We start from the raw sequence: 24,924 nt of genomic DNA, 5'->3' as shown, positions 1-24,924 counted from the left end.
ATAGCACATGGTTTGTCACAGGATTGCGGCCTAGAGTCCCCACATCCCAACAAAGTCCACTTTCATCCGGATTTTTCCGGCACAACTAGACACAACATCAATTTCTCAATCTTTCTTTCAAGATAAACAACACCAACAAACAAACACAGGAGTAGATGACTCACAACTGACACACAACTTGAACACTAAGTAAAGTTTTTGTTAAGTCTGCAGCAGGCGCCTCGTCACGGTGTCCCTGCCCAGTTTCTACATGGTCCGTAATTCATAAAGACACCAATGGTGTCACCCTGGCTACAAGGTGCCCGTACCAGCCGATTCACGTCCAGCGCTCTTTCTAGACCCCAAGACACCTCATACCAATTATATCACCCAAGCTTGCGCTAAGCCCCAATGGTATCCGTACCAGCCATTTCACGTCCAGCGTTAGGCCCCAAGACTACCACGTACCAGCCACAATGCGCAACTTAAATGCTATGCCCCAATGGTATCCGTACCAGCCATTCCACGCTACACTGCGCTAGGCCCCAAGATTACCATGTACCAGCAGTCCCACGTATTTCCTCACAGAGCCATAAACTGTACCACAGGCGACAACCGTATACTATACCACAGACAATATCCTTCACCATATCAACAAATTTGAGAGCCCGTGAAAAACACGTGCCTAACCTGACCAATTAAAACCTGCGCTTTATCTCTAGGCCTCTTGCCGAGTCATTCACTCTAGGCCTCAAGCCACAACTCTATTTAAATCTCCACCTGAACTGCAAAACATATGACTGGCAACAACCAAAAACCGTACCACATGGAGCGTCCTCCACGTTTCCAAACACTGCTCAAAAACCCACTTGCCATCCTAACTACCAGTCAATCTCCCGTCAAGATAAAATACACAAGAGACAGCAGGCAACTGAATATGTGACGGTTCTTCCGCAATGAAATATGGCCAGCAGTGGAGAAACTCTTCTGCCGTCACAGATATCGCAAAAAACGGACACGGTCAAGCAATCAGTGCCACACACCCTGAGACACACGAGTAAGACTTCAGATTATAAAAATCAGCAGACTTACCATGTTCTCGTATAAAGAGCTGATCAGACTCTTGGATCAGGGTATTTAGCACGTCCTGCCATTCCAATTGCCGGTCCTCAAGATTGTAGAGTTTCTCCTATACTGACCCCACGTTGGGCACCATTTAATGTTAAGGTGAACTCTTAATTAGAGATCACTAGTTGCCTACTGCCTAGCCTAATTGGTGTGGATCGAGTGCATGCTTGAAAAATGAGATCAGACACAGTCGGATATTCATCTTTCCTCGACAGAAGTCAGCCCATGCTCTGCCTTTATTACAACTGAGCTTGCTCTGATATAACCTTGCAAAGGGGCATGTCCGGATGTGTTCATTGGTCCATGGGTCGAACAATGTGTTAGTCCATGAGCTGATTGGTGGGCGTCATTGTAGGCGGGTCTATGACATCATTGGATGGATCCATAGTGATGGTGATGGGAGGGACGTCATCTGGTGGATCCATGCTGATGGTTTGGTCTGTGATGTCATCTGATCTTTGGGTTGGTCTTCTAGCTTGACCAGGGGTCTTCCCTTATATGGTATCTTCTTACATCTGGACATTCCTTGCATTCCAGGCAATATGTGGAGAAACAGGCAATGGCAGCCATCTTTATATCTGTGTCATGTATATGATCTGAAACCTGAATTATGTAAGGCAAATCGACATATTTCCCACAATCCCTTGTCAAGAAGTTAATTAAGTATTTCATCCTATGGCTCTCCTCAACACCACTAGTGCAAATCTATTTGCAGCACCTCTGCATTGCACACTCAAGCTCATTGGTACTAAGCCATTATACTAGCAAACACTGAGTAAACTTAGTGGCATCATAAAAGTGGCTGTTGGACTTCCATTAGTGTCCCACTAGTGCAAATCTATTTGCAGCACCTCTGCATTGCACACTCAAGCTCATTGGTACTAAGCCATTATACTAGAAAACACTGAGTAAACTTAGTGGCATCCTTAAAGTGGCTGTTGGACTTCCATTAGTGTCCCACTAGTGCAAATCTATTTGCAGCACCTCTGCATTGCACACTCAAGCTCATTGGTACTAAGCCATTATACTAGAAAACACTGAGTAAACTTAGTGGCATCTTAAAAGTGGCTGTTGGACTTCCATTAGTGTCCCACTAGTGCAAATCTATTTGCAGCACCTCTACATTACACCCTCCTGCTCTGTTTTTAATAACCTATAATAATAGCAAAAAATGCTGCCTGTTAGTGGCATCCAAAAAGTGGCTGTTGTACTCCATTTGTGCCCCACTGGTGCCAAGCTATTTACAGCACCTCTGCATTACACCCTCCTGCTCTGCTTTTAATAAGCTATAATAATAGCAAAAAATGCTGCCAGTTAGTGGCATCCAAAAAGTGCCTGTTGTACGTCATTTGTGCCCCACTGGTGCCAAGTTATTTCTAGCACCTCTGCATTACACCCTCCTGCTCTGTTTTTAATAAGCTATAATAATAGCAAAAAATGCTGCCAGTTAGTGGCATCCAAAAAGTGGCTGTTGTACTCCATTTGTGCCCCACTGGTGCCAAGCTATTTCTAGCACCTCTGCATTACACCCTCCTGCTCTGTTTTTAATAAGCTATAATAATAGCAAAAAATGCTGCCAGTTAGTGGCATCCAAAAAGTGGCTGTTGTACTCCATTTGTGCCCCACTGGTGCCAAGCTATTTCTAGCACCTCTGCATTACACCCTCCTGCTCTGTTTTTAATAAGCTATAATAATAGCAAAAAATGCTGCCAGTTAGTGGCATCCAAAAAGTGGCTGTTGTACTCCATTTGTGCCCCACTGGTGCCAAGCTATTTCTAGCACCTCTGCATTCAGCCCTCATGCACATTTTGCTACGCTATTTTTATAGCAAACTCAGGGAATTCCTTGCTGCATTTCATCATTAGGAGGGATAGAAAGTGAGGCTTCCTTTACTGTCCTGGTACACACAGAACACGGCCACTGTACCCACCTTCCCACATTTGCCACGCTATTTAATTTGCCCAAAGAGCTGACACTTTTTCTGCCATCCTAAAATTGTCTGGAATACTAAGTTATTGTTCCTTTGCTGCCAAGCAAGGTGCAACACATGTGCATTCTACACTCCTTTCCATTTGTGGAACGCAATAATTAACTGCAGGTAGTCCAGACAATCTTTCACGAAGGTGCAGGCGTGGATATAATGTTTCCTTCATCCAATGGTGGTTCTCTCGATGTCTGACAGCTCAACAATACCATCTGTTTGCAGTTAAAAAACAAGTGACGACCTGCCAATCACACTCCCGCTTACGGTTAACGGGGTCGAAATATAGTGTGAAAAAGCATGTGTGACTGCTGTCCCCACAGTCACAGAGGATGAAGAGCACACAGAAGCACCTGATGGGGCAGGCGGTGGTTGCACAGCCCTGCTAGGCCGCATTGTAGCACAGTGAAATTCCCTTTGCGACTTAAGCTTCATTTTAAGTCTTGTATTTGGTGGGATCCACAGTATACAGCAAAACCACGCAACATGAAAAGCACTGTTTGCAGTTGGGTTCATAAATGATTCTTTCACTTTCCCAAAACAAACAATAAGAACCATGCATTAAATTGAAATAATAGAACAATCTATACAGTTGCCTACTGCTTGCTAAGCCCTCTGCGTAGCAGCAGTAATTGTGTGTTTGTGTGTGTGTGTGTGTGTGTGTGTGTGTGTGTGTGCGAAGACAACTTACTAGTGGCGCATCACAAGAGCTTCACAGTTATCTACCTAAACATAGACAAAACACATGCAATGCAAACATGTGTCGCTGTCCCTCTATGATTTAAACTGTACGTGACAATTTGACAGTGCAGAGGCAGCAAGTGTGATTGTCTATATAGTCGTCGTACCCAGAACATATATGTGTTTTCATAATAAAACAAAGTGTTGCGTGCACACATTACTGTCTGGGCACAGCCTACCGTACCCGGGTACTGTGATGTCCAGTTTCCATAAATACAGACTTTACGCTCCTATCATGGTTAACAGTATAGACCGGAAGAATGTTGGTCTGTGACACAGGATGCTGCTCACTGGCGTTGCGGTACTCCTCACCAAACTCCAAAATGACTCCCCTCACAATTGAACGAAGTGTTTCGGCGGTTGCTCCTTCCTGTGTGCCGATTTACCCCAGCCGCAGCCTAACTCCAGTGTTTCGCCAACTGAGTATGCTCTGCCTGACTGTGCCATTCCTGAGGCAAAGTCTTAATTTTGGGCTACAGCGCTTGCTCGTTTGGACTGTGCCTGACTCATTCTGCGACCTGCGGCTCAACACACTTACACAGGGCCCTGGTGCTTGACTCACTCTCGGGAGGCCACTAAAACTAACTGCACCCAACATCAGCCCCAGGTGTCCCCTTACACTGCAGTGGCGGTACCCACTGACCGCAATATCGAGAGTGGCGTCACGAAAATACATATAAAGAAGCAACCTAAGTGTGACCAGACTCTTCCTCCACGTGGAGTCCCTGAAGGTAATGCACCAACACAACACCTGTGGGGCTTCACACTGACTGAGAAAAGCCTCTTTGCACAGATACTTGCACTCCATGCCAGGTCTAAGTCCTGTGTTGTGCCTAGACAGCATGCTGAAGCGGATAGTCTTTTTATCAGAAACTGTATTTCATGCTACTGAGCATGCTCAGGCACTTACTGCATCAGAGGCTAGGTCGGGTAATGAACTCTTTGGCCCTGCCCCTGATGTGGGGGGCCCATATAGACCACAGGGCATCAGGTGTCCTGACAATTTGGCCAGGCCACTCCCAACAGGCTTGCAGAGGCCCGCCCCTATGACTTGTCACCTCATTGTTGTTGGTCAGACGATGACTGTTGAGGTGTTTTGGTTGTGGCAGCCATGAGGTCATCATTCAAGTGGCAGTTCAAAATAGGACACTAGTTATGCCACTCATGACGTGTCACTCTGCTTTTGTCTTAAGGAGGTGCATTGTGGTCCACCCTGGTTTGGGGCGGACCCAGGTTATAAAAGGGCCTGGAGCCAACAAGAAGGTGCCCAGTCTTCTATTATGCTCCGAAAGAGCACACCTCTATGTGTTGAACCCATTGTGGCTTTAGGCCAGAGGTAGGCAGGGATAGGTCATCGATGCAGGCCGCCACCACAGTTGGTAACGCAGAACGTTTAAGAACAGCTCCTGTCCTACCAGTCCTGCTAGTGCAGCCCAGTGGCATAAACAGGCCTGATGCTGCTGATGCGCCTGCTGTCCACAGGTGTGTCCCCTACGCACACGGACAGCGTAACCAATGGCCCCTGTGTTGTTAACAGGGAGTTCCGGGGCTGGGTGGTCGTGTGGACCCTGTCACGCTAACAGGGCTCCCAGTCTCCAGATCCGAGTGGCGTCTAACTCGGTTCAGGCTACTATTTGTTTGAGAGTCAACCTGCTCTGTATCCTCCACCTAACCTTCCAGTTGCCAACCTCTCCTTTTCCATCTGTGAGCACGGTGGACACCGAATGGCGATTGGGATATCTAACTTTCTCTTTCTTTTCTTCTTAATATTTTTTATATAGCGGTAACATAGTATATACCACCTTATCCAAACCTGCCAGTCCCACCATACCAGATGTTGTTTCTTCAGCAAATGTTAATGTTGCTTAACCACCAAACCCATGAACACAAACTTTTTTACCCTTTCCAACACACCTGTTCCCCTTTCCACCAGCATCTGTCCTTTTTCAACTCAGTTTGTATATGACCAAAAATGCAACTCTGCAGAGACACCGTACTCAACGCCGTCTCAGCACAGCAGCCAGCCCTCGGTCCCTCAGATGTGGACAAGTAAGACCATTTCCTCCGATCGATGAAAAAGCGTTGAGATTCACTCTGTGCACCACTGGTGTTTAGTGGAAAAGCAGATGTAAGATTGCGTAACACCTTCTGCTGATACTCCTGCATACGTGCGTCCCTTTCTATGGCAGGAGTTATTTCGCAAAATTTTGTGTTGTACTGGGGATCTAACAGTGTGGCAACCCATTAGTCAGCATGACTTGGAATTCGTACAATCCGAGGGTCATGTTGTAGGTAGTGCAGCAAGAAGGCGCTCATGTGTCTTGAGCATCCAGGAGGACCAAGTCCTTGTTGTGTTGGTGGTGGAGAGGTGAGAATCGTGCCTCCTTCCTCTGCCCTCTCCCCACAACCTCGCACAACCGAAATGTGAGCAAGCTCTCACTAATCTGCTGAGTCTTCCATGCCCATCGCCAGTTCGTCCTCCATTTCTTCCTGGGCTCCTGCACCTTCCTCAACTGTTTTGCTGATACTATGCGCCCTTGATAATCCCTCTCCCCCACCGTACCATGACTGCCGCCAAGGTGCCGCTGACCGACTGGACCTTGTAGATCTTGTAATCCCTTCCGCATATGACTCCTCCAGTACTTCCTCCCTTCCTCTTGGACCAACACCTGACTCCGAATAATGCTTACAGTGTGCTCCATCATGTAAATGACCAAAATTGTCACGCTGAGAATGTCATCGCCAGTGTTAAACATCTGCGTCGACATTTGTAAACTGTGTAAAACGGTGCATATGTCCTTGATCTGACACCACTCCAGCAGCGTGATCTGCACCACCTCTGGATCAAGTTAGCCCAGGGTATACATCATAACGTATTTCAGCTGGGCTCTGCAGTGCTGCCACAGATGCTGCAACATGTGCAGATTCAAATTCCTGCGTGTCGGAACATCGCATTTCAGACGTTTAACCGCCAAACCTTAAGACTTCAGGTGTGATGAAAGTTGTTGAGCTACCGGGTGCGAACGATGGAAGTGAGCACATAGCGAGCGTGCCCGCTGTACAAGGCCATGTAGGCCGGGATGTTGTTTTAAAAATTGCTGGAGAATCAGATTAAACACGTGAGCCATACAAGTCACGTGTGTTACATTGGCCTGACGAAGGCACGCTGCCATGTTTGCATCATTGCCGCACATGGCTGTTAAGTCACCACCGTAGTCCGCTACGTCAATTTGTACTCCTGTCGCAAGGTGACAATGTGTTCCTTTCGTGCATAGTGCTGATGATGGGAGAGGAGTCGATGCCAGCGGCGCAGGTGGAGGCAGGTTATGCTCACCCTCTGGGCTGCGTTACCTTGACAGATGCAGAACCAATGGCTGAATGCAGGTGGTGGGTATCTCACAGATGAAGTACCATCATTCATCTACAACCAATGGGAAGACACAACACCCTTTTTTAGGCCCCTCCTGTCTGAAGACCATTGCCAGACATAGCTATCAACCTCTGGTTACTGTTACCCCCAGTTTAGTTTTATGAGTTTGTGTGCTTGTTACCTGACTACTTTTCCTGCTTGCTGTTTATGTACCTCGTTGACCGATTCGCATTTCACCTCTGCTTGTTTTCTGATTAAGTCCTGTCCCTCCCATTCTGTTCCTCTTCCTCAATTAATGTTTTGACCCTGCATGACTACTATACTCTGGAACTGCAGCCTTCCACAGGTATTGATCAACTTGGGCCCTGTGTCATTCAAAATCACTGTATAGGGGTTAAAGGGTTTCAGGGTTCTGGGGGTCCAGCTTGGTGAGTGGGTTCCCTCTAGCCTATCCTTTACAGCTCGTCTGAGTGTGTAGATCCAGGCAGGCGTTACACCGTGCCCTCGACAGAAGGACATGTAGGCCGGGATAGTGTTTTAAAAATTGCTGGAGATTCGGATTCAACACGTGAGCCATACAAGGCATGTGTGTCACATTGCCCTGAAGAAGGGCCGCAGACTGTTTAGCCTCATTGTCGCAACCGGCATTCCCTGGCTGTTGGTTGAGTGGAGACAACCATTGATGAAACTCTGTCTCACTCTACAGAGGTAACCATCCACAACTCCTCAGCGGTGTCTCACATTTCCCCTACATTTCAAAGTAAACATTTGACCGCCTGATGGCCTTGAGCTCTGCTGCCAGCATAGTAAGGAGGTGTGTGGGATTCCTAGGGCACAGTTACAAGGAAGGGTGGCCTGACCACACAGGGTTTGGGCTGAGGTGAAGGAACAACACGAGGTTGATGAGGCAGAAGCAGTGGAGGAACTTGTACATACAGAGGAAGGATTGAAACACACAACTCGTGGGGAAGGAAAGACTTGTACAGCAGACCCTTCTCCATCTCTCACCATAGTTACCCAGTGCCCAGTCAGCGACATGTAATGTCCCTGTCCATGCTTACTGTTCCAAGTATCTGTGGTGAAATGTACCCTGTCACACACAGAGTTTCTCAAGGAAGCGGTGATGTTGTGTGCGACCTGCTGTGTTAGCGCGGGCACCCCTTTCTTGGAGAAGGAGTGGCAAATGGCCATCGGCTCTTGGGGCACTGCAATGGGCATAAGGTCTCGAAAATCCTCGGTGACAAAAGGGTGTAAAGGCAGCCTTTCTGTAGCCAACAAGTTTGAGATGCTGAAACTAAACCTCTTGGGCATGTCATGCACTTCGAAAATCATGGAAAAAACAGCGAGGGGACTCCAACCACAGTCTCAGTCGATCCCCCTTTTCAAAATGAAAAAGATGCTTTGCATGAAGCACTCTCAAAAATACGCGTGCCTTTCGCCTCCCCTGGATGACCCAGGGGAAGAAAAGTCCTCTGAGAACCATGACTTTTTCATTTTGGTTCTTTTAGAAACACAGCGAGGGGACTCCAACCACAGTCTTCCTCGTTTCCACTAATTGGGCCACACACACCCCACTTGACTGGCATCAGTTGATCCCCCTTTTCAAAATGAAAAAGATGCTTTGCATGAAGCACTCTCAAAAATACGCGTGCCTTTCGCCTCCCCTGGATGACCCAGGGGAAGAAAAGTCCTCTGAGAACCAGGACTTGTTCATTTTGGTTCTTTTAGAAACACAGCGAGGGGACTCCAACCACAGTCTCCCTCGTTTCCACTAATTGGGCCACACACACCCCACTTGACTGGCATCAGTTGATCCCTCTTTTCAAAATGAAAAAGATACTTAGCATGAAGCACTGTCAAAAATACGCGTGCCTTTCGCCTCCCCTGGATGACCCAGGGGAAGAAAAGTCCTCTGAGAGCCATGTCCACATTGTCAGTGGACAGACGCGTGTGCTTATGTGTCAGCAGACCCCCAGCAGCACTGAAGACAGGTTCCGAGAGAACGCTGGCTGCAGGACACGACAAGATCCCCAAGGCGTACGTGGCGAGCTCAGGCAATTTATCCAGATTGGAAGCCTAAAATGAGCAAGGCTCAAGTTGCACAGTAATGGCATCGATGTTCCCTTGCATATACTCATATATCTGTGTCTCCTCCTCTTTTTCCTTGTCCAGCTCTTTTGTTTTCGCATGAGAATTTGTTCTTATCACTTTCCCATGTGTTTGTGTTGTGAGTTGTTTGTCACCTTTTGGACACCTTTGAGGGTGTTTTCTAGGTGTTTTTATGTGTTTGTGATTGCCTCCCATTGTTTTCTCTGTGGTTTGAGTGGTTCGCCGAACCGAACTCGAACGAGACCTCCGTTCGGCGAACCGAACTCGAGCCGAACCACGACCGGTTCGCTCATCTCTACTGATAACACCCAGTTGACGTAACAAAAGTTAATTCATTAGGTGCCAAAATATTTTGATTGCTATTATAATTAAAAAGGCAAAACAATTGTATTTTTTTTTTTTAAAATTAGCTTTTTATTCCAGTCTGCAGTTTACTATTACATTGTGTGTCCAATTCAACATGAAAAATTTGGTGCAAGCTCTTACTTAAATGAATACTTTGTTGATGTAACCTTTGAATTTATGCCCATACTCAGACTTTTTGGGTAGCATGGCACATCTAAGATTGTAAGTCTTTGCCCATTCTTCCTTGCAGTATGTGCTTCCTGTTCCTTGTCAAATTGTGAGGTAATCTCTTCTTCAGGTCACCCCCCACTGATTTTCTGTTTGATTTAGGTTTAGGCTCTGGCTAGGCCATTCTAAAAATGTATCCCCTTCATGCAGAAGCCTGTTTTCTAATTTCTGACCAGGACAAATTTGTTACTACTGATCAGTGTAAGGCTAGTTTCACACCTGCGTTGGATGAAATCCGTAGCATTGCGTTGTGTGACGCATGTAACGGATGCGTTGCATATAGTGGCACAACGCATGCTACAGATCGTACAAAATAACGCAATCCGTTATAGTTTTTTTTCCTTGACTTTACACATCTGAGCATGCGCAGTTGTGTAAAATCAGCTGCGTTAACGGAATCCGTCAAATGACGCATTCTAACGGAATCCACCACCATAGGCGTCCATTATAAAAACAACGGACGCCTAACGGATTCCTGCAGGTTGCGTTTTTTTGACACTCCGCCAAGCACAGAAAAACGTTACATGCTGCGTTCCATCCGCCCGACGCAGCGTCAAAATAACGACGCTGCGTTGTCCAGCGGATGCAACGCAGACACTTGCGTTACAGTGCGTCGTCAATGCAAGTCTATGGAGAATAGCGCAGTGCGTTAACGGACTGCGCTATTCTCCATAGTGACGGAATGCGCTGAACGCAAGTGTGAAACTAGCCTAACTTGATGTTGTAATAACTCTGGAATTCTTCAACATATTCAATTGAAATTGTGTAACAAATTATGAGGTCCATTTTCTACTATCAGCCTTTTTTAAAAATTAAAATTTTGTTGCTAAAGTAATATTAAAGTAAGAAATTTCATTTTTTATTTACAGCACAATGTTACACAATTCTCTGAATCATCTATGGGTTTAAAAAGCTCACTACAGCCCTAAACAAATTCCTCAAGAAGTGTAGTTTTCAAAAAGGGGTCACTTGTTGGGAGGTTTCTGTTCTTTAGGCATCTCAGGGCTCTGCTAATGTGACATGGTGCTCGCAATCTACTCAAGCAAAATTTACGCTCCAATGGTGCTCTTTTCTTTCATGCCAGTTTCAATTAGGGGATGTATTGGAGTGTGAAGTACTTAATTCATTAAGAGCCCCACACCTCTTTAACCCCTTAACGACCGCGGGCCGTAAAATTACGTCCTTGCGGTCATAACGTTACTGCCTGCGGTCTGCCGGCAGCATCATGCTGCGATCGGCACACATCTCAGCTGATTTTCACAGCTGAGATGTGTGCCTGCTAGGCACGAGCAGAATCGTTATCTGCTCGTGCCGTTTAACCCCTTATATGGCGCTGCAATATGTGACAGCGCCATTATAAGCGTGATCGCGATACAGTTTTACTTACCGCCCGATACCGGAAGTCACGTGACGCGATCACGTGACTTCCGATAGTTGTCATGGTAGCACAGGGTCATGTGATGACTCCTGTACTACACCTGACTTGCTTTCACTTTCGCTGTGCCAGCGGCACAGCAAAAGAGAAAGAGAGCGTATCTGCTGTTTACAGCTGTATAGCTGTGATCAGCAGATAGTGCAGAGCGATCGGAATGCTGATCGCAATAGCCCCCTAGGGGGACTAGTAAAATAAAAAAAAAAGTTAAAAAAAAGTTTTAAAAAATTAAAAAAAAAAAAAAAAAAACCTAAAAGTTCAAATCACCCCCATTCGCCCCATTGAAAATTAAAGGATTAAAAAATTAAAAAATATACACACATTTGATATCGCCGCGTTCAGAAACGCCCAATCTATCAAAATATAAAATCAATTAATCTGATCAGTATACGGCGTAGCAGCAAAAGAATTCCAAACACCAAAATGATGTTTTTTTGTCACCACAACTTTTATACAAAATGCAATAAGAGGCGATCAAAACGTAGCATCTGCGCAAAAATGGTACCGTTAAAAACATCAGCTCGAGACGCAAAAAATAAGCCATCACTGAGCCATAGATCCCGAAAAATGAGAACGCTACGGGTCACGGAATATGGCGTAAATTGTGCGCCACTTTTTTCGGACAAACTTCCGATTTTTTTTTAACCCCCTATATAAAAGAAAACCTATACATGTTTGGTGTCTACGAACTCGCACTGACCTGTGGCATCACACCCACACATCAGTTTTACCATATAGTGAATACAGTGAATAAAATATCTCAAAAACCACAGTGCTATCGCACTTTTTTTTGCAATTTTTCTGCATTTGGAATTTTTTTGCCATTTTCCAGTACACTATATGGTAAAACTGATGGTTTCATTTAAACGTACAGCTCGTTCCACAAAAAATGAGCCCTCACATGACCATATTGACTGAAAAATAAAAAAGTTACGTCTCTCAGAAAAAGAATGGCGAAAAAAAAAAAACGAAAGCGAAAAATCGGCCGGTCGTGAAGGGGTTAATAAATCGGGTGCATATTAAAAGTGAGTGTTGTACGCCTCACCACATATCTTACTCTAGTCATATACTGGAGGAAGATTTGTGACAAATAGTATGCCACAGTTTGCCAAGGATTAGAAAAGCCAATCCTGTCTTTGCCAATTTTGAAGGTGCTCGACTGGTGTGAAGATACCAAAAGTAGTACATTTTTTTCTTAACTATATGTTTCGCGAAAACATGGAGGATTCAAAGTGTTTTATGCCAGGTTTTTGATAAAATTGCTTTGATGAATCAGGACCATAACTTAAAGATAAGTCAATCACGTTTTAAATCCACAAATAGTAACAGTCTAGTATTAAGAAGGGGATAATAATGCAACAAGGTTGAGTAGATCATTTTTATTTTAACGGTACAGCTTCAAAATGTTTAATTTATTTTAAATTATTGGAGAATTATTCATCAAAATACATATTATTATCAAACAAACAAGAGTCAGTAAAATAACTTGGGGGAAAATCAAGTTCAGTAAGCAAAGTTTCCAAAGACTAGATAAGCTTTGCTCTGTTATAAAAAAAAAGCACATTATATTGCGGTCTCCTTTTTCCATGTACTGTATAAAATCCAATTTTATAAATTACTTCTTGTACTTTTTAATCCAAAGTCACAGTTCCCAATTCTCCTTTGCGGAAAGATCGAATGAAGTCAAAAGCAGCAGCTGAGTAATTTGGAACTGTAATATTCACATTTCCTAAAAATACACAATAAGCAGGATAAATAAAAATTGCAGAAATATTTTGACTGAAAGGCATCCAAAAAGAATTACCTAATATGTGCAATAAATATACACTGATATATACAGTATTTCAAATCATGTGATAAAAAAATGGAAAAGAATACATACTGGATAAAATGTCATTGAATATTATGTTTTTCTGTGATCTAATCCAAGTTAAATTTGTAAAGGAAGGAGAATCATTTCTGACATAGAACATACTAGACCAGGGGTGGGCAATTAATTTTCCCATGGGGCCGCATGAAAAATTGGGATGGTTTTAGAGGGCCGGACTAATATAATTAACTCAGTTCTCCCAATACTGTATATAGTATATATACTATCCCTTCATAAACAAACAGTAAGTTAATCAATACAAAAATTCAATGAAAATATGGAGATCAGTAAGGGGCATAGACATTATTGGGATCAGTAGGGGGCATACACATTACTGGGATCAGTGGGGGCATATACATTACTGTGATCAGTGGAGGGCATACACATTACTGGGATCAGTGGGGGGCATACACATTACTGGGATCAGTGGGGGTATATACACATTACTGGAGTCAGTGGGGGGCATACACATTACGGGGGTCAATGGGGGGCATACACATTATTGGGATCAGTGGGGGGCATACACATTACTGGGGGCATACACATTACTTGGGTCAGTAGAGGGCATGCACATTACTGGGATCAGGAGGAAGCATACACATTACTGGGATCAGTGGGAGGGCATACACATTACTTGGGTCAGTGGGGGCATACACATTACTGGGGTCAGGAGGGAGCATACACATTACTGGGGGCATACACATTACTGGGGTCAGGTGGGAGCATACACATTACTGGGGGCATACACTGGGGTCAGTAAGTAGCATAGACATTAGTGGGGTCATTAAGTGGCATAGCCATTATTGGGGTCAGTAGGGGCATAAACATTACTGGGGCCTGTGGAGCATACATACTGGCCCTGGTGGCCTGTGGAGCATACATACTGGCCCTGGTGACCAGTGGAGCATACATATGGACAGTGGTAGCCAGTCAGGCATACATACTGACAGTGGTGGCCAGTGGGGCATACATAATGAAAGTGGTGGCCAGTGGGGCATACATACTGACAGTGGTGGCCAGTGGGGCATACATACTGACAGTGGTGGCCAGTGGGGCATGTATACTGACAGTGGTGGCCAGTGGGGCATGCATACTGACAGTGGTGGCCAGTGGGTCATACATACTGGCAGTGGTGGCCAGTGGGGCATACATACTGACAGTGGTGGCCAGTGGGGCATGCATACTGACAGTGGTGGCCAGTGGTGCATACATACGGGCAGTGGTGGCCAGTGGGGCATGCATACTGACAGTGGTGGCCAGTGGGGCAGACATACTGGCCCTGAGGGCACAGGCTGGTAGCACAGCAGCAACAGAGAGTGAGGGCTCCTCTGGCTGCCTTCTCTGAGTCCCCTGTGTGTCTGCTTCTTCTGTTGCAGGCAAGAAGACAAGTGCTGCTCCCCTACTCCCCCCTCCTGTAGGCACACTGCTCTCTCCCTGCTGCTACTGATTCACATTACCTCCGTTTTTGAAGTGGCCGCTGTGGAGATGAACTGGTCACTTGTGAGGATCCTGGGTAGAAGGGGCAGGCAAAGGGGGTGTGGCCAGCATCGACAGAGCAGCAGGAGAGGACAAGGCAGGCATCCTAGGAGTGTGTGTGTCTAGCGTTGAAGGGACATGGACGATAGCAAAAGGGGCATGGCTATCAGCATAGACGCCATGGAAGGCATCCAGAGACTGTGACCAGCATCCAGAAGGGCCATGACTGGCAGCAAGAGGGGGTGTGACCGGCAGAGTGGGGGGCATGGCAGCTGCTTATCACTGCACTGTGGGATACAGAGCTCCTGGCCGTGAGAGTGGGGCTGAGGCATAACATCGTAGATCAGGCCACGCCTCCACTCTCAGCTAAGACAGGCGGGCCGGTCATAGACAGTAGGCGGGCCACATCCGGCCCATGGGCCGCCCCTTGCCCAAGTCTGTACTAGACCAATGTACGTCACGTGTATGTGTATGAAGTGGATTCAGGAACGGTGTTAAACAGCTGATATCTACTGGGGTTGCAAAAGATTAATGCAAAAAAAAACCTTATAATTTCACACGTGTTGTTTGGTGTTTTGCTACTATTTGTCAATTTATTATTATTATTATTTATTTATAGAGCACCATTAATTCCATGGTGCTGTACATGAGAAGGGGTTACATACAGAATACATACATAAGTTACAGTAGACAGACTAGCACAGAGGGAAGAGGGACCTACCCTTGCGGGCTTACATTCTATAGGATTTTGGGGAGGAGACAGTAGGTGGAGTGTAGATTGGGCGGCAGCTCTGCACGGTGGTCGGGCGGCAGCTCCGCACGGTGGTCGGGCGGCAGCTCCGCACGGTGGTCGGGCGGCAGCTCAGCACGGTGGTCGGGCGGCAGCTCCGCACGGTGGTCGGGCGTCAGCTCCGCACCGTGGTCGGGCGGCAGCTCCGCACGGTAGTGAAGCAGTGAGGTCATTGTAGATTATAGGCATTTCTGAACAGATGGGTTTTCAGATTCCGTTTGAAGCTTGCAAGGGTAGCAGATAGTCTGATGTGTTGAGGCAGCGAGTTCCAGAAGACTGGGGATGCTCGGGAGAAGTCTTGGAGTCGGTTGCGTGAGGAGCGAATGAGAGAGGAGGAGAGAAGGAGATCTTGGGAGGACCGGAGGTGACGTGTTGGAGTGTAGTGGGAGATTAGTTCACAGATATATGGAGGAGACAGATTATGCACAGCTTTGTAGGTCAGTGTTAGTAGTTTGAATTGGATACGGTGGAAGATTGGGAGCCAGTGGAGGGACTTGCAGAGAGGAGAAGCGGGGTGGTATTGAGGAGGTGTATCAGTCGGGCAGCAGAATTAAGGATGGACTGGAGAGGGGCGAGCGTGTTAGCAGGGAGGCCACAGAGGAGGATGTAACAGTAATCGAGGCGGGAGATTATGAGGGCATGCACTAGCATTTTTGTAGATTGCGAATTGAGGAAAGGACAGACTCTGGAAATATTTTTGAGTTGAAGACGGCAGGAGGTGGTGAGGGATTGGATGTGTGGTATGAAGGACAAGGAAGAGTCAAAGGTCACTCCGAGGCAGTGAACTTTGGGTACTGGCGAGAGCCTGGTGTTATTTATTGTAATAGATAGATCAGGTGGAGAGTGTAGGTGAGATGGAGGAAAGATGATTAGTTCAGTTTTGGCCACATTGAGCTTTAGGAAGCGAAAGGAGAAAAAGGAGAATATAGCCGATAGACACTTCGGGATTCTGGACAGCAGAGATGTGACATCTGGGCCAGAGAGGTAGATCTGAATATCATCGGCATATAGGTGGTACTGGAAGCCATGGGACTTTGAGTTTTCCCAGGCCAAATGTGTAGATAGAAAAAAGTAAGGGTCCCAGGACAGAGCCTTGAGGGATGTCAACAGAGAGATGGTGGGATGAAGAGGTTGTGTGGGAGTGGGAGACACTAAAAGTGCGGTTGGAAAAGTATGAAGAGATCCAAGAGAGGGCGAGATCTCTGACACCAAGGGAAGAGAGGATCTGTAATAGGAGGGAGTGGTCGACAGTATCGAAGGCTGAGGACAGGTCTAGAAGTAGAAGTGTGGAGAAGTGCTTGTTAGCTTTGGCAGTAAGTCATATGTGATTTTAGTCAGGGCAGTTTCGGTAGAATGATGAGGACGGAAGCCGGACTGTAGGTTGTCAAAGAGAGAGTTAGATGAGAGGTGGGAGGAAAGTTCAGCATGGACATGCTGTTCCAGGAGTTTTGAGGTGAACAGGAGTAGTGATATGGGGCGGTAGCTGTTAGTAGAGGTTGGGTCGAAGGAAGGTTTCTGTAGGAAAAGTGTGACTGTTGCATGTTTAAAGGCAGAAGGGAAGGTACCAGTCGTTAAAGATAGGTTGAAAATAAAATTATATATTTTTATTAGATAATATTCTGTCGGTGATCCCATTTTTTGCACTCCTTCTTTTTCTCTCTTATTATCCTAGTTTCCCAGGTGAGATTTATGGTTTGATCCCGCTTATATTTCTGTGGTGCCCTCTGCTCTTCCATTTTTCACAGAGGCCAAACGGAGTCCGCAGTAAGTCATTATAGTGAATGTATTTATTGGGAGTTTCACAAGAATCACGTATTTCAGAGATGCAGATGGAAACTGTGATCTAAATGCACAGCATAGAGCCCAGGATAAATGTGAACTAATCTAAAATGTTCTGCAACCCAAATTTCCATCAAATAGCATTCAGCTTTACACACAAAAACACATTATTAGTAATATTGAGGGCTTCCATGTTATTGGTAGTACAAAGGCTTTGAAAAAACACTGACTCCCCCCTCAATAAAGAAAACCAGCAAAATCTGCACTTCAAATCCAAATGCCCCCCCCTCCCTTCTGATTACCTCAATGTGTCAATCTGAACTCTGATATGACGCTCCTTCCCTTCTTCACTTTGTACCGGGCCTCAAAAGTAGTTCTTGACCACATATGGGATATTGGCGAACTCAGGAGAAATTGCACAACAAATTATATGGTGCATTACCCAATGTTACCTTTGTGAAAATGAAAGATTTGGGGTTATAGCAATATTTTTGTGGACATTTTTTTTTATTTTTGTGGCTCAACTTCATAGAATTCTGTGAAGCATCTGGGTGTTCAAAGTGCTTACTAAACATCTAGATAAATTTTTTGACGGGTGTAGTTTCAAAAATGGGGTCACTTGTATCCACTGTTTAGGCACCTCAGAGGCTTTGCTAATATCATCTGCAAACCATTCCAACTAAATCTGAACTCAAATATGGCACTTCTTCCCTTCTTCACTTTGTACTGTGCCTCAAAAGTAGTTTTCTACCACATATGGGGTATTGATGAACTCTGGAGAAATTGCACAACAAAGTATATGGCGCACTACCTCCTGTTACCTTAATGAAAATTAAAATTTGAATTTAAAGCAACATTTTTGTGGTAAAAATGTATTTTTATTTTCTCCACTCAACATTATAAAATTCTATGAAGCACTTGGGGGTTCAAGATGCTCACCAAATATCTAGATAAATTCCATGAAGGGTCTATTTTCAAAAATGGGGTCACTTGTTGGGGGAGGTTCAATGATTAGGCATATCAGGGGCTCTCCAAATGCAACATGGAGTCCGCTAATGATTTCAGCCAATTTTGAGTTAAAAAAAATCAAATGGCGCTTCTTCCCTTCTGAGCCCTGCCATGTGCCCAAACAGTAGATTTCCACCACATACCTGGTATCAGCCTACTCAGGAGAAGTTGCACACAAATTGTAAGTTACCATATTTTTCGCTTTATAAGACGCACTTTTCCTCCCAAAAATTTGGGAGGAAAATGGGGGATGCGTCTTATAAAGCGGTACCTCGGGGGGGGGGTCCTGTCTGAGGCAATCGGGCGGCCGGGTGCCTGTGGCTGCATGCAAGCGGCCGGGTACCTGTGCTTGCGTGCGGTGGCAGCCGGGTACCCGTGGCTGTGTGCGGGCGGCAGCCGGGTGCTGTGTAGGGTCGGCAGCCGGGTACCTGTGCTTGCGTGCGGTGGCAGCCGGGTACCCATGGCTGTGTGCGGGCGGCAGCCAGGTGCTGTGTGCGAGCGGCAGTCGAGTGCCCGTGCGGGCGGCAGCCAGCTGCCGCCCTCACACAGGCACCCAGCTGCCGCCCTCACACAGTCACCCAGCTGCCGCCCGCACACAGCCATGGGTACCCGGCTGTCACCGCACGCAAGCACAGGTACCCGGCTGCTTGTACGCAGGGTGGGCGGGCAGCCTGCTGGCTGCCACTCTGTGCATGCGGGGCGGGCGGCTGTGCAGCATGTTACCAGTTGTCCGCGGTCCCACTTTCAAATGATGGCGCCGGTGGAGCTCTTGGATGAGAGCTCCATCTGCGCACGCGCTGCTCCGGGCGCCATTACTTGAATCGGGACCGCGGACACACTGGGAAAACACCGCATCCGTCTGCTCCACCACTGAGCAGTCCCTGCCTCTGCCACCACTGAGCAGTCCCCACCGCTGCCACCACTGGGTAGTTGCCGCCGCTCCCACCACTGAGCCGCCGCTGCCACCACTGAAGCGGGACCGCGGACACTCACTGCACCGGCCTGCTGCACGGCCCACCACTGCTGCCGCCACCACGGACCCCACGGCTCCTGCCACCGCGGACGACACCGCGCCTGCAACCACGGACGCCACGGCACCTGCAACCACGGACCCCACTGCCACTGACCCGCCGTGCCTGCCAGCACAACCTGTGCCTCCTGTGACCCCGCTTCACCACCACTGCTGCCCCCCTCCGGTAAGAGAACACCGGAGTATAAGACGGACCCCATTTTTCTTTTTTTTACCTTTTTTTATGTCTAAGTTTGGGGTGCGTCTTATATTCCAGTGCGTCTTATAAAGCGAAAAATACGGTACATTATCTCCTGTTACCCTTGTGAAAATGGAAGATTTGGGGTAAAAACATTTTTGGGGTAAAAATGTATTTTTTCATTTTCATGGCTCAATATTACCGTATTTTTCGGACTATAAGACGCACCGGACTATAAGACGCACCCTTGTTTTAAAGGAAGAAAAAATAGAAAAAAAATAAAATTAAAGTAAAAGAATGTGGTCATGACACACTGTTATTTTACTGCTGACAGTGTTACTGAGGTAGTAATATCCCCAAATTCTGTCCTTATATCCCCCATTCTGGGTACCTTCCAGGTATATATGGCCCCCATCATGGAATATGTATGTTCCCCATCATTAAATGTGTGATCCTCCAATCTGGTGTGTGTGTGTGTGTGTGTATATAGTTATATTGTGTGTGTGTATATAGTTATATTGTGTGTGTGTGTGTGTATATAGTTATATTGTGTGTGTGTGTGTGTGTGTATAGTTATATTGTGTGGGTATGTGTGTGTATAGTTATATTGTGTGTGTGTGTGTATATAGTTATATTGTGTGTGTGTGTATAGAGTTATATAGAATGTGTGTGTGTGTGTGTGTGTGTGCGTGTGCGTGTGCGTGTATAGAGTTATATAGTGTGTGTGTGTGTGTGTGTAAATATATATATATATATATATATATATATATATATATATATATATATAGATATATATATATGATCCAACCCCATCCAGGTGTACAGTAATGCCCTTATATACTATATTATTTATTGCCTTACTTTTACAGATGTGCTGCTCACCATGCTTCAGTTTGGTCCTGGCATTAAGGCCCCGTCACACTAAGCAACATCGCTAGCAACATCGCTGCTAACGAACAACTTTTGTGACGTTGCTAGCGATGTTGCTGTGTGTGACATCCAGCAACAACCTGGCCCCTGCTGTGAGGTCGTTGGTTGTTGCTGAATGTCCTGGGCCATTTTTTAGTTGTTGCTGTCCCGCTGTGAAGCACAGATCGCTGTGTGTGACAGCGAGACAGCAACAACTAAATGTGCAGGCAGCAGGAGCCGGCTTCTGCGGAGGCTGGTAACCACAGTAAACATCGGGTAAGCAAGAAGCCCTGTCCTTGGTTACCCGATATTTACCTTTGTTACCAGCCTCCGCCGCTCTCACTGTCAGTGCCGGCTCCTGCTCTGTGCACATGTAGCTGCAGGACACATCGGGTTAATTAACCCGATGTGTGCTGTAGCTAGGAGAGCAGGGAGCCAGCGCTAAGCATTGTGCGCTGCTCCCTGCTCTGTTCACATTTAGCTGCAGTACACATCGGGTAATTCTCTGCACGTGTAGCTCCGTGCGCTGGTAACCAAGGTAAATATCGGGTTGGTTACCCGATATTTACCTTAGTTACCAAGCGCAGCATCTTCCACGCGGTGCTGGGGGCTGGTCACTGGTTGCTGGTGAGCTCACCAGCAACTCGTGTAGCGACGCTCCAGCGATCCCTGCCAGGTCAGGTTGCTGGTGGGATCGCTGGAGCGTCGCAGTGTGACATCTCACCAGCAACCTCCTAGCAACTTACCAGCAATCCCTATCGTTGTTGGGATCGCTGGTAAGTTGCTTAGTGTGACTGGACCTTTACAGTCTACCTTATCTCAAGGACCTGCAGTGATGTAATGAAGAGGCAGGGCACTGTGCTGTTCTGTGCTGCTCTGGCCCACCCCTCTGCATTACATCACTGTAGGTCCTTGTCAGCTACAGGAGACTGAGCAGAGGCAGGAGCAAAGTGAAAGTAATTTGAGCCCTCAGCACAGAGACTGCGGCTGTGCTGTGAAGGTATGCCATGCTCTGGCCCGGACACTGCAGTGATCTGCACATCCTCCTGGCGAGACATGACTGCAGCAGCTCCCTGCTCCTGCCTCCTAAACAGGAACACACAGTCTCCCCAGCCTCTGCAGGAAGCCGGCGGCTGGAGCTCCCACGTGTGTCCGCTGTTTACATTAAACTATTGATTTGCTGCTCCTCACACCCGCTGACTGCAGAAAGAGGTGGGCGGGGAGCAGCTAATGAATATTCGTTTACTTTAGGCAGCGGGCACACGTGGTTTCTCCAGCCGCCTGCTTCCTGTAGCTGCGACCCTCCCTGCCTCCTGTGATCCCACTGCATAGCGCTAACTCCCCACAGCTCCCTACCCCGCAGCTTCAGACCATAAGACGCACCCCACACTTTCCTCCCAAATTTGGAGGAAAAAAAAGTGCGTCTTATGGTCCGAAAAATACGGTATAAAATTCTATGAAGCACCTGGCTTTCCAGTTGCTCACCAAACACCTAGATAAATTCATTGAGAGGTCTAGTTTACAAAATGGGGTCACATGTGGGTGAACTCCACTGTTTAGGCACCTCAGAGGCTTTGCCAATGTGACATGGCACCCACAAATCATCCCAACTATATCTGAACTCAAGTATGGTGCTACTTCCCTTCTGCACTTTGTACAGTGCCTCAAAAGTAGTTTTCAACAACATATGAAATATTGGCAAACTCAGGAGAAATTGCACAACAAATTGTATGGTGCATTATCTAGAGTTACCCTACTGAAAATTAAGTCCCGGTATCTCTGGCACCAACTGCCAAGATCCCCTGGTGCTGACCCTGGTGGATACCTACCAGCACAAGCCAATCCCCATGACTTCTGGCTTAGTGAAGTCTCTGCAGCTGTTCAGGTATGCTCCTCTAGGTCGGAGATTGATGCCTTGGTTCAAGTGGGTCCACTACTCCGTGCTTGCACCAGCGAGTAATACAATTACCCTTGTAAAAATGCAAATTTTGGGGCTAACGTTACATTTTTGTAGGAAACTTAAATTTTCATTTTTACCTTCCACATTGATTTAATTACTGTGAAGCACCTAAAGTGTTAATAAACTTCTTGGATGTGAGTTTGAGGGATGTAGTTTTTAGAATGGTGTCACATTTGAGTACATTCTGTCACTTAGACGTCTCAAAGTCACTTCAAATGTGACTTGGTCCCTAAAAAAAAATGATTTTGTAAATTTTGTTGGAAAAATTAGAAATTGCTGATAAACTTTGAACAGTTCTAACTTCATATATACAGTGGAACCTTGGTTAACAAGAACAATCCGTTCTGGGAGTGTGCTTGTTAACCAAGTTACTCGTTCAGCAAAGCAAGATTTCCCATAGGAAATCATTGCAATGCAGACAATTCGTTCCACAACTTGTTAAATGTCCCATCCTGGTCCCCTATTGTGCCATTCCACACATGCACAAACACACACAAACACGTACAAACACGCACAAACTCACACAAACACACACAAACACACACAAGCACGCACATATTATGCTCACCTTACCTTACGTTCCATCACCGGCCTCCTGGGACTTGCTATTCGCTAGCACGGGCTGTGTATCGGGTAACCATCACGACGAGGGAGGAACTTCCGCACGCAGAGCACTGATGTCAAAAGGCAGGAGCCGCTTGCCTCTGATTGGTCAGTGTGCTGCCTTTAAGTAGCGGGTGACAGGGGAAGTTCCTGCCTCGTCGCGATGCTTGCTGATACACATCCTGAAGCGGCGAACTACAACACCCAGGAGGCCGGCGATGGAACGGAAGGTATACATATTATGCTCCCCTTACCTTCCGTTCCATTGCCGTCCTCCTGGGTCTAGTAGTTCGCCGCGAGGATTCCTCCCTCGTCGCAATGTACCGGCAAACTACAAGAACAATGAGGCCGGCGATGGAACGGAAGGTAAGGTGAGAATAATACTGTATGTGTGTGCGTGCTTGTGTGGACTGCAACAGCGGGTCAGAACGCGGTGGATGTACGGAACCTGAAGTTTGTGCGGTGAGTATTTTGCTCGTACAGCAAAGCTTTCTCGTAAACCAAGTTACAAATTTACAGCAAGCTTTGCTTGTTAAGCGAAATTCTCATTAACTGGATTACTGATTAAGCAAGGTTCCACTGTATATAAAAAATATATATTTTTCAAAAATTGCCCTGATGTAAAGTAGATATGTGGGAAATGTTATTTATTACATATTTTTTGTGACATAACGCTCTGGTTAAGAGTAAAAAATTACAAGTTTGAAAATTGCAAAATTTTATAATTTTTTGCCAAATATCTGACATTTTCATATATATAAATGCAAAAAATATCATCTTCAATTTACCACTATCAAGGATTACAGTATGTCACACAAAAAAAAACAAATCTTAGAATCACTAGGATCTGTTTAAGCATCCCAGATTATTATATTATAAAGTGACACTGGTCAGAATTGAAACAATTGGCCTGGTCATGAAGGTGAAAACCAGGCTGGGGGTGTTGAAGGTGTTAAAGGGCTATAATTCCTAAACCTTTACTCCAATTATGTTGTGAACACCCTCAAATTAAAGCTGAGAGTCTGCACTTTAAGCCCATATTGATTATATAACTGTATCTTGAATGTTTTTGTAAACAGCTAAAATGCCCAAACTTGTCTCTGTCCAAATTTTTCTGGACCTCCCAAACTTATTTCACCCATTATATGTATGTGTAGGTATTTAACATGTCACTAATTTTATATGTAAATACATTTCTAATAGTACTGTTGAAATGAATTTATTACCAGATGTCAGTAACAACCCATCCAATCCACACAGGCAAAACAGTAAAAAAAAAAAGAAAAGTGTTGACTTTCCATGGCTTTTTGCACCTCTTTCTTCATGTGTTCATAACAATAGCTGAAATCTATCACCAATTAGAAAGCAATCCTGCCACTTAGTCAAAGACAATATGTTTTTCAACTGATGTTCTATAAAAAGGTGTCTCATTAACAAGGTGCCACACAAGAAACATCTCATAATGTGTAAAATCAGTGAGTTGACTAAAGACCTTCACAATATTATTGTTCCAAACATGCTGATTGTATTGATTAACCCCTTCACGACCTTTGACGGATATATCCGTCATGGAGTGTGTGACATTAAGCCCCGCCCCCTGCCGCGGGCAGGATGCGGCAATCCGCGCCCATATCAGCTGGTTTTAAAAGCTGACATGTGTGCCTGCATTTTCCGAGTGGAATCACATTCCACCCGGAACATGTAACCCCTTACATCTCGCTGCCAAAGTCTGGCAGTGAGATGTATATGCACGCGGCCATGATTTTCACTTACCGCCGCCCCTATCGGAAGTCACGTGCGTGATCATGTAACTTTCGGTGGTTGCCATGGTAGCACAGGGTCATGTGATGACGCCTGTAGCTAACATGAGTCACTTCCTTTCAATGCCGGAATACAGCCGGCATTGAAAGTAAAGCACCATATCTGCAGTTTTCAGCTCTGCAGCTGAGATCTGCAGATAGTGCAGAGTGATCAGATTGCTGATCGCTATAGCCCCCTAGGGGGACTA

General features: G+C 46.0%; 1 protein-coding gene across 3 annotated transcripts in view; it reads right to left on the bottom strand.

The window, feature by feature from the left end:
• The window catches only part of MTG1 (mitochondrial ribosome associated GTPase 1), a 1,022,130-nt gene that overhangs the window by 5,707 nt on the left and 991,499 nt on the right, over positions 1-24,924 (bottom strand). The window contains exon 10 of one of the 3 annotated variants that reach the window (XM_075349125.1): positions 12,687-13,042. The exons of the other annotated variants lie outside the window; for them this stretch is intronic. Within the exon in view, the coding sequence (XP_075205240.1) occupies positions 12,945-13,042 (98 nt within the window). The 3' untranslated portion in view covers positions 12,687-12,944. Of the gene's footprint in view, positions 1-12,686; positions 13,043-24,924 lie in introns of those variants that run through there. 3 annotated transcript variants of the gene reach the window in all.

Source organism: Anomaloglossus baeobatrachus, chromosome 5 (assembly GCF_048569485.1).
Source record: "Anomaloglossus baeobatrachus isolate aAnoBae1 chromosome 5, aAnoBae1.hap1, whole genome shotgun sequence".
NCBI lineage: Eukaryota > Metazoa > Chordata > Amphibia > Anura > Aromobatidae > Anomaloglossus > Anomaloglossus baeobatrachus.
This window is presented reverse-complemented; position numbering and strand designations above follow the sequence as displayed.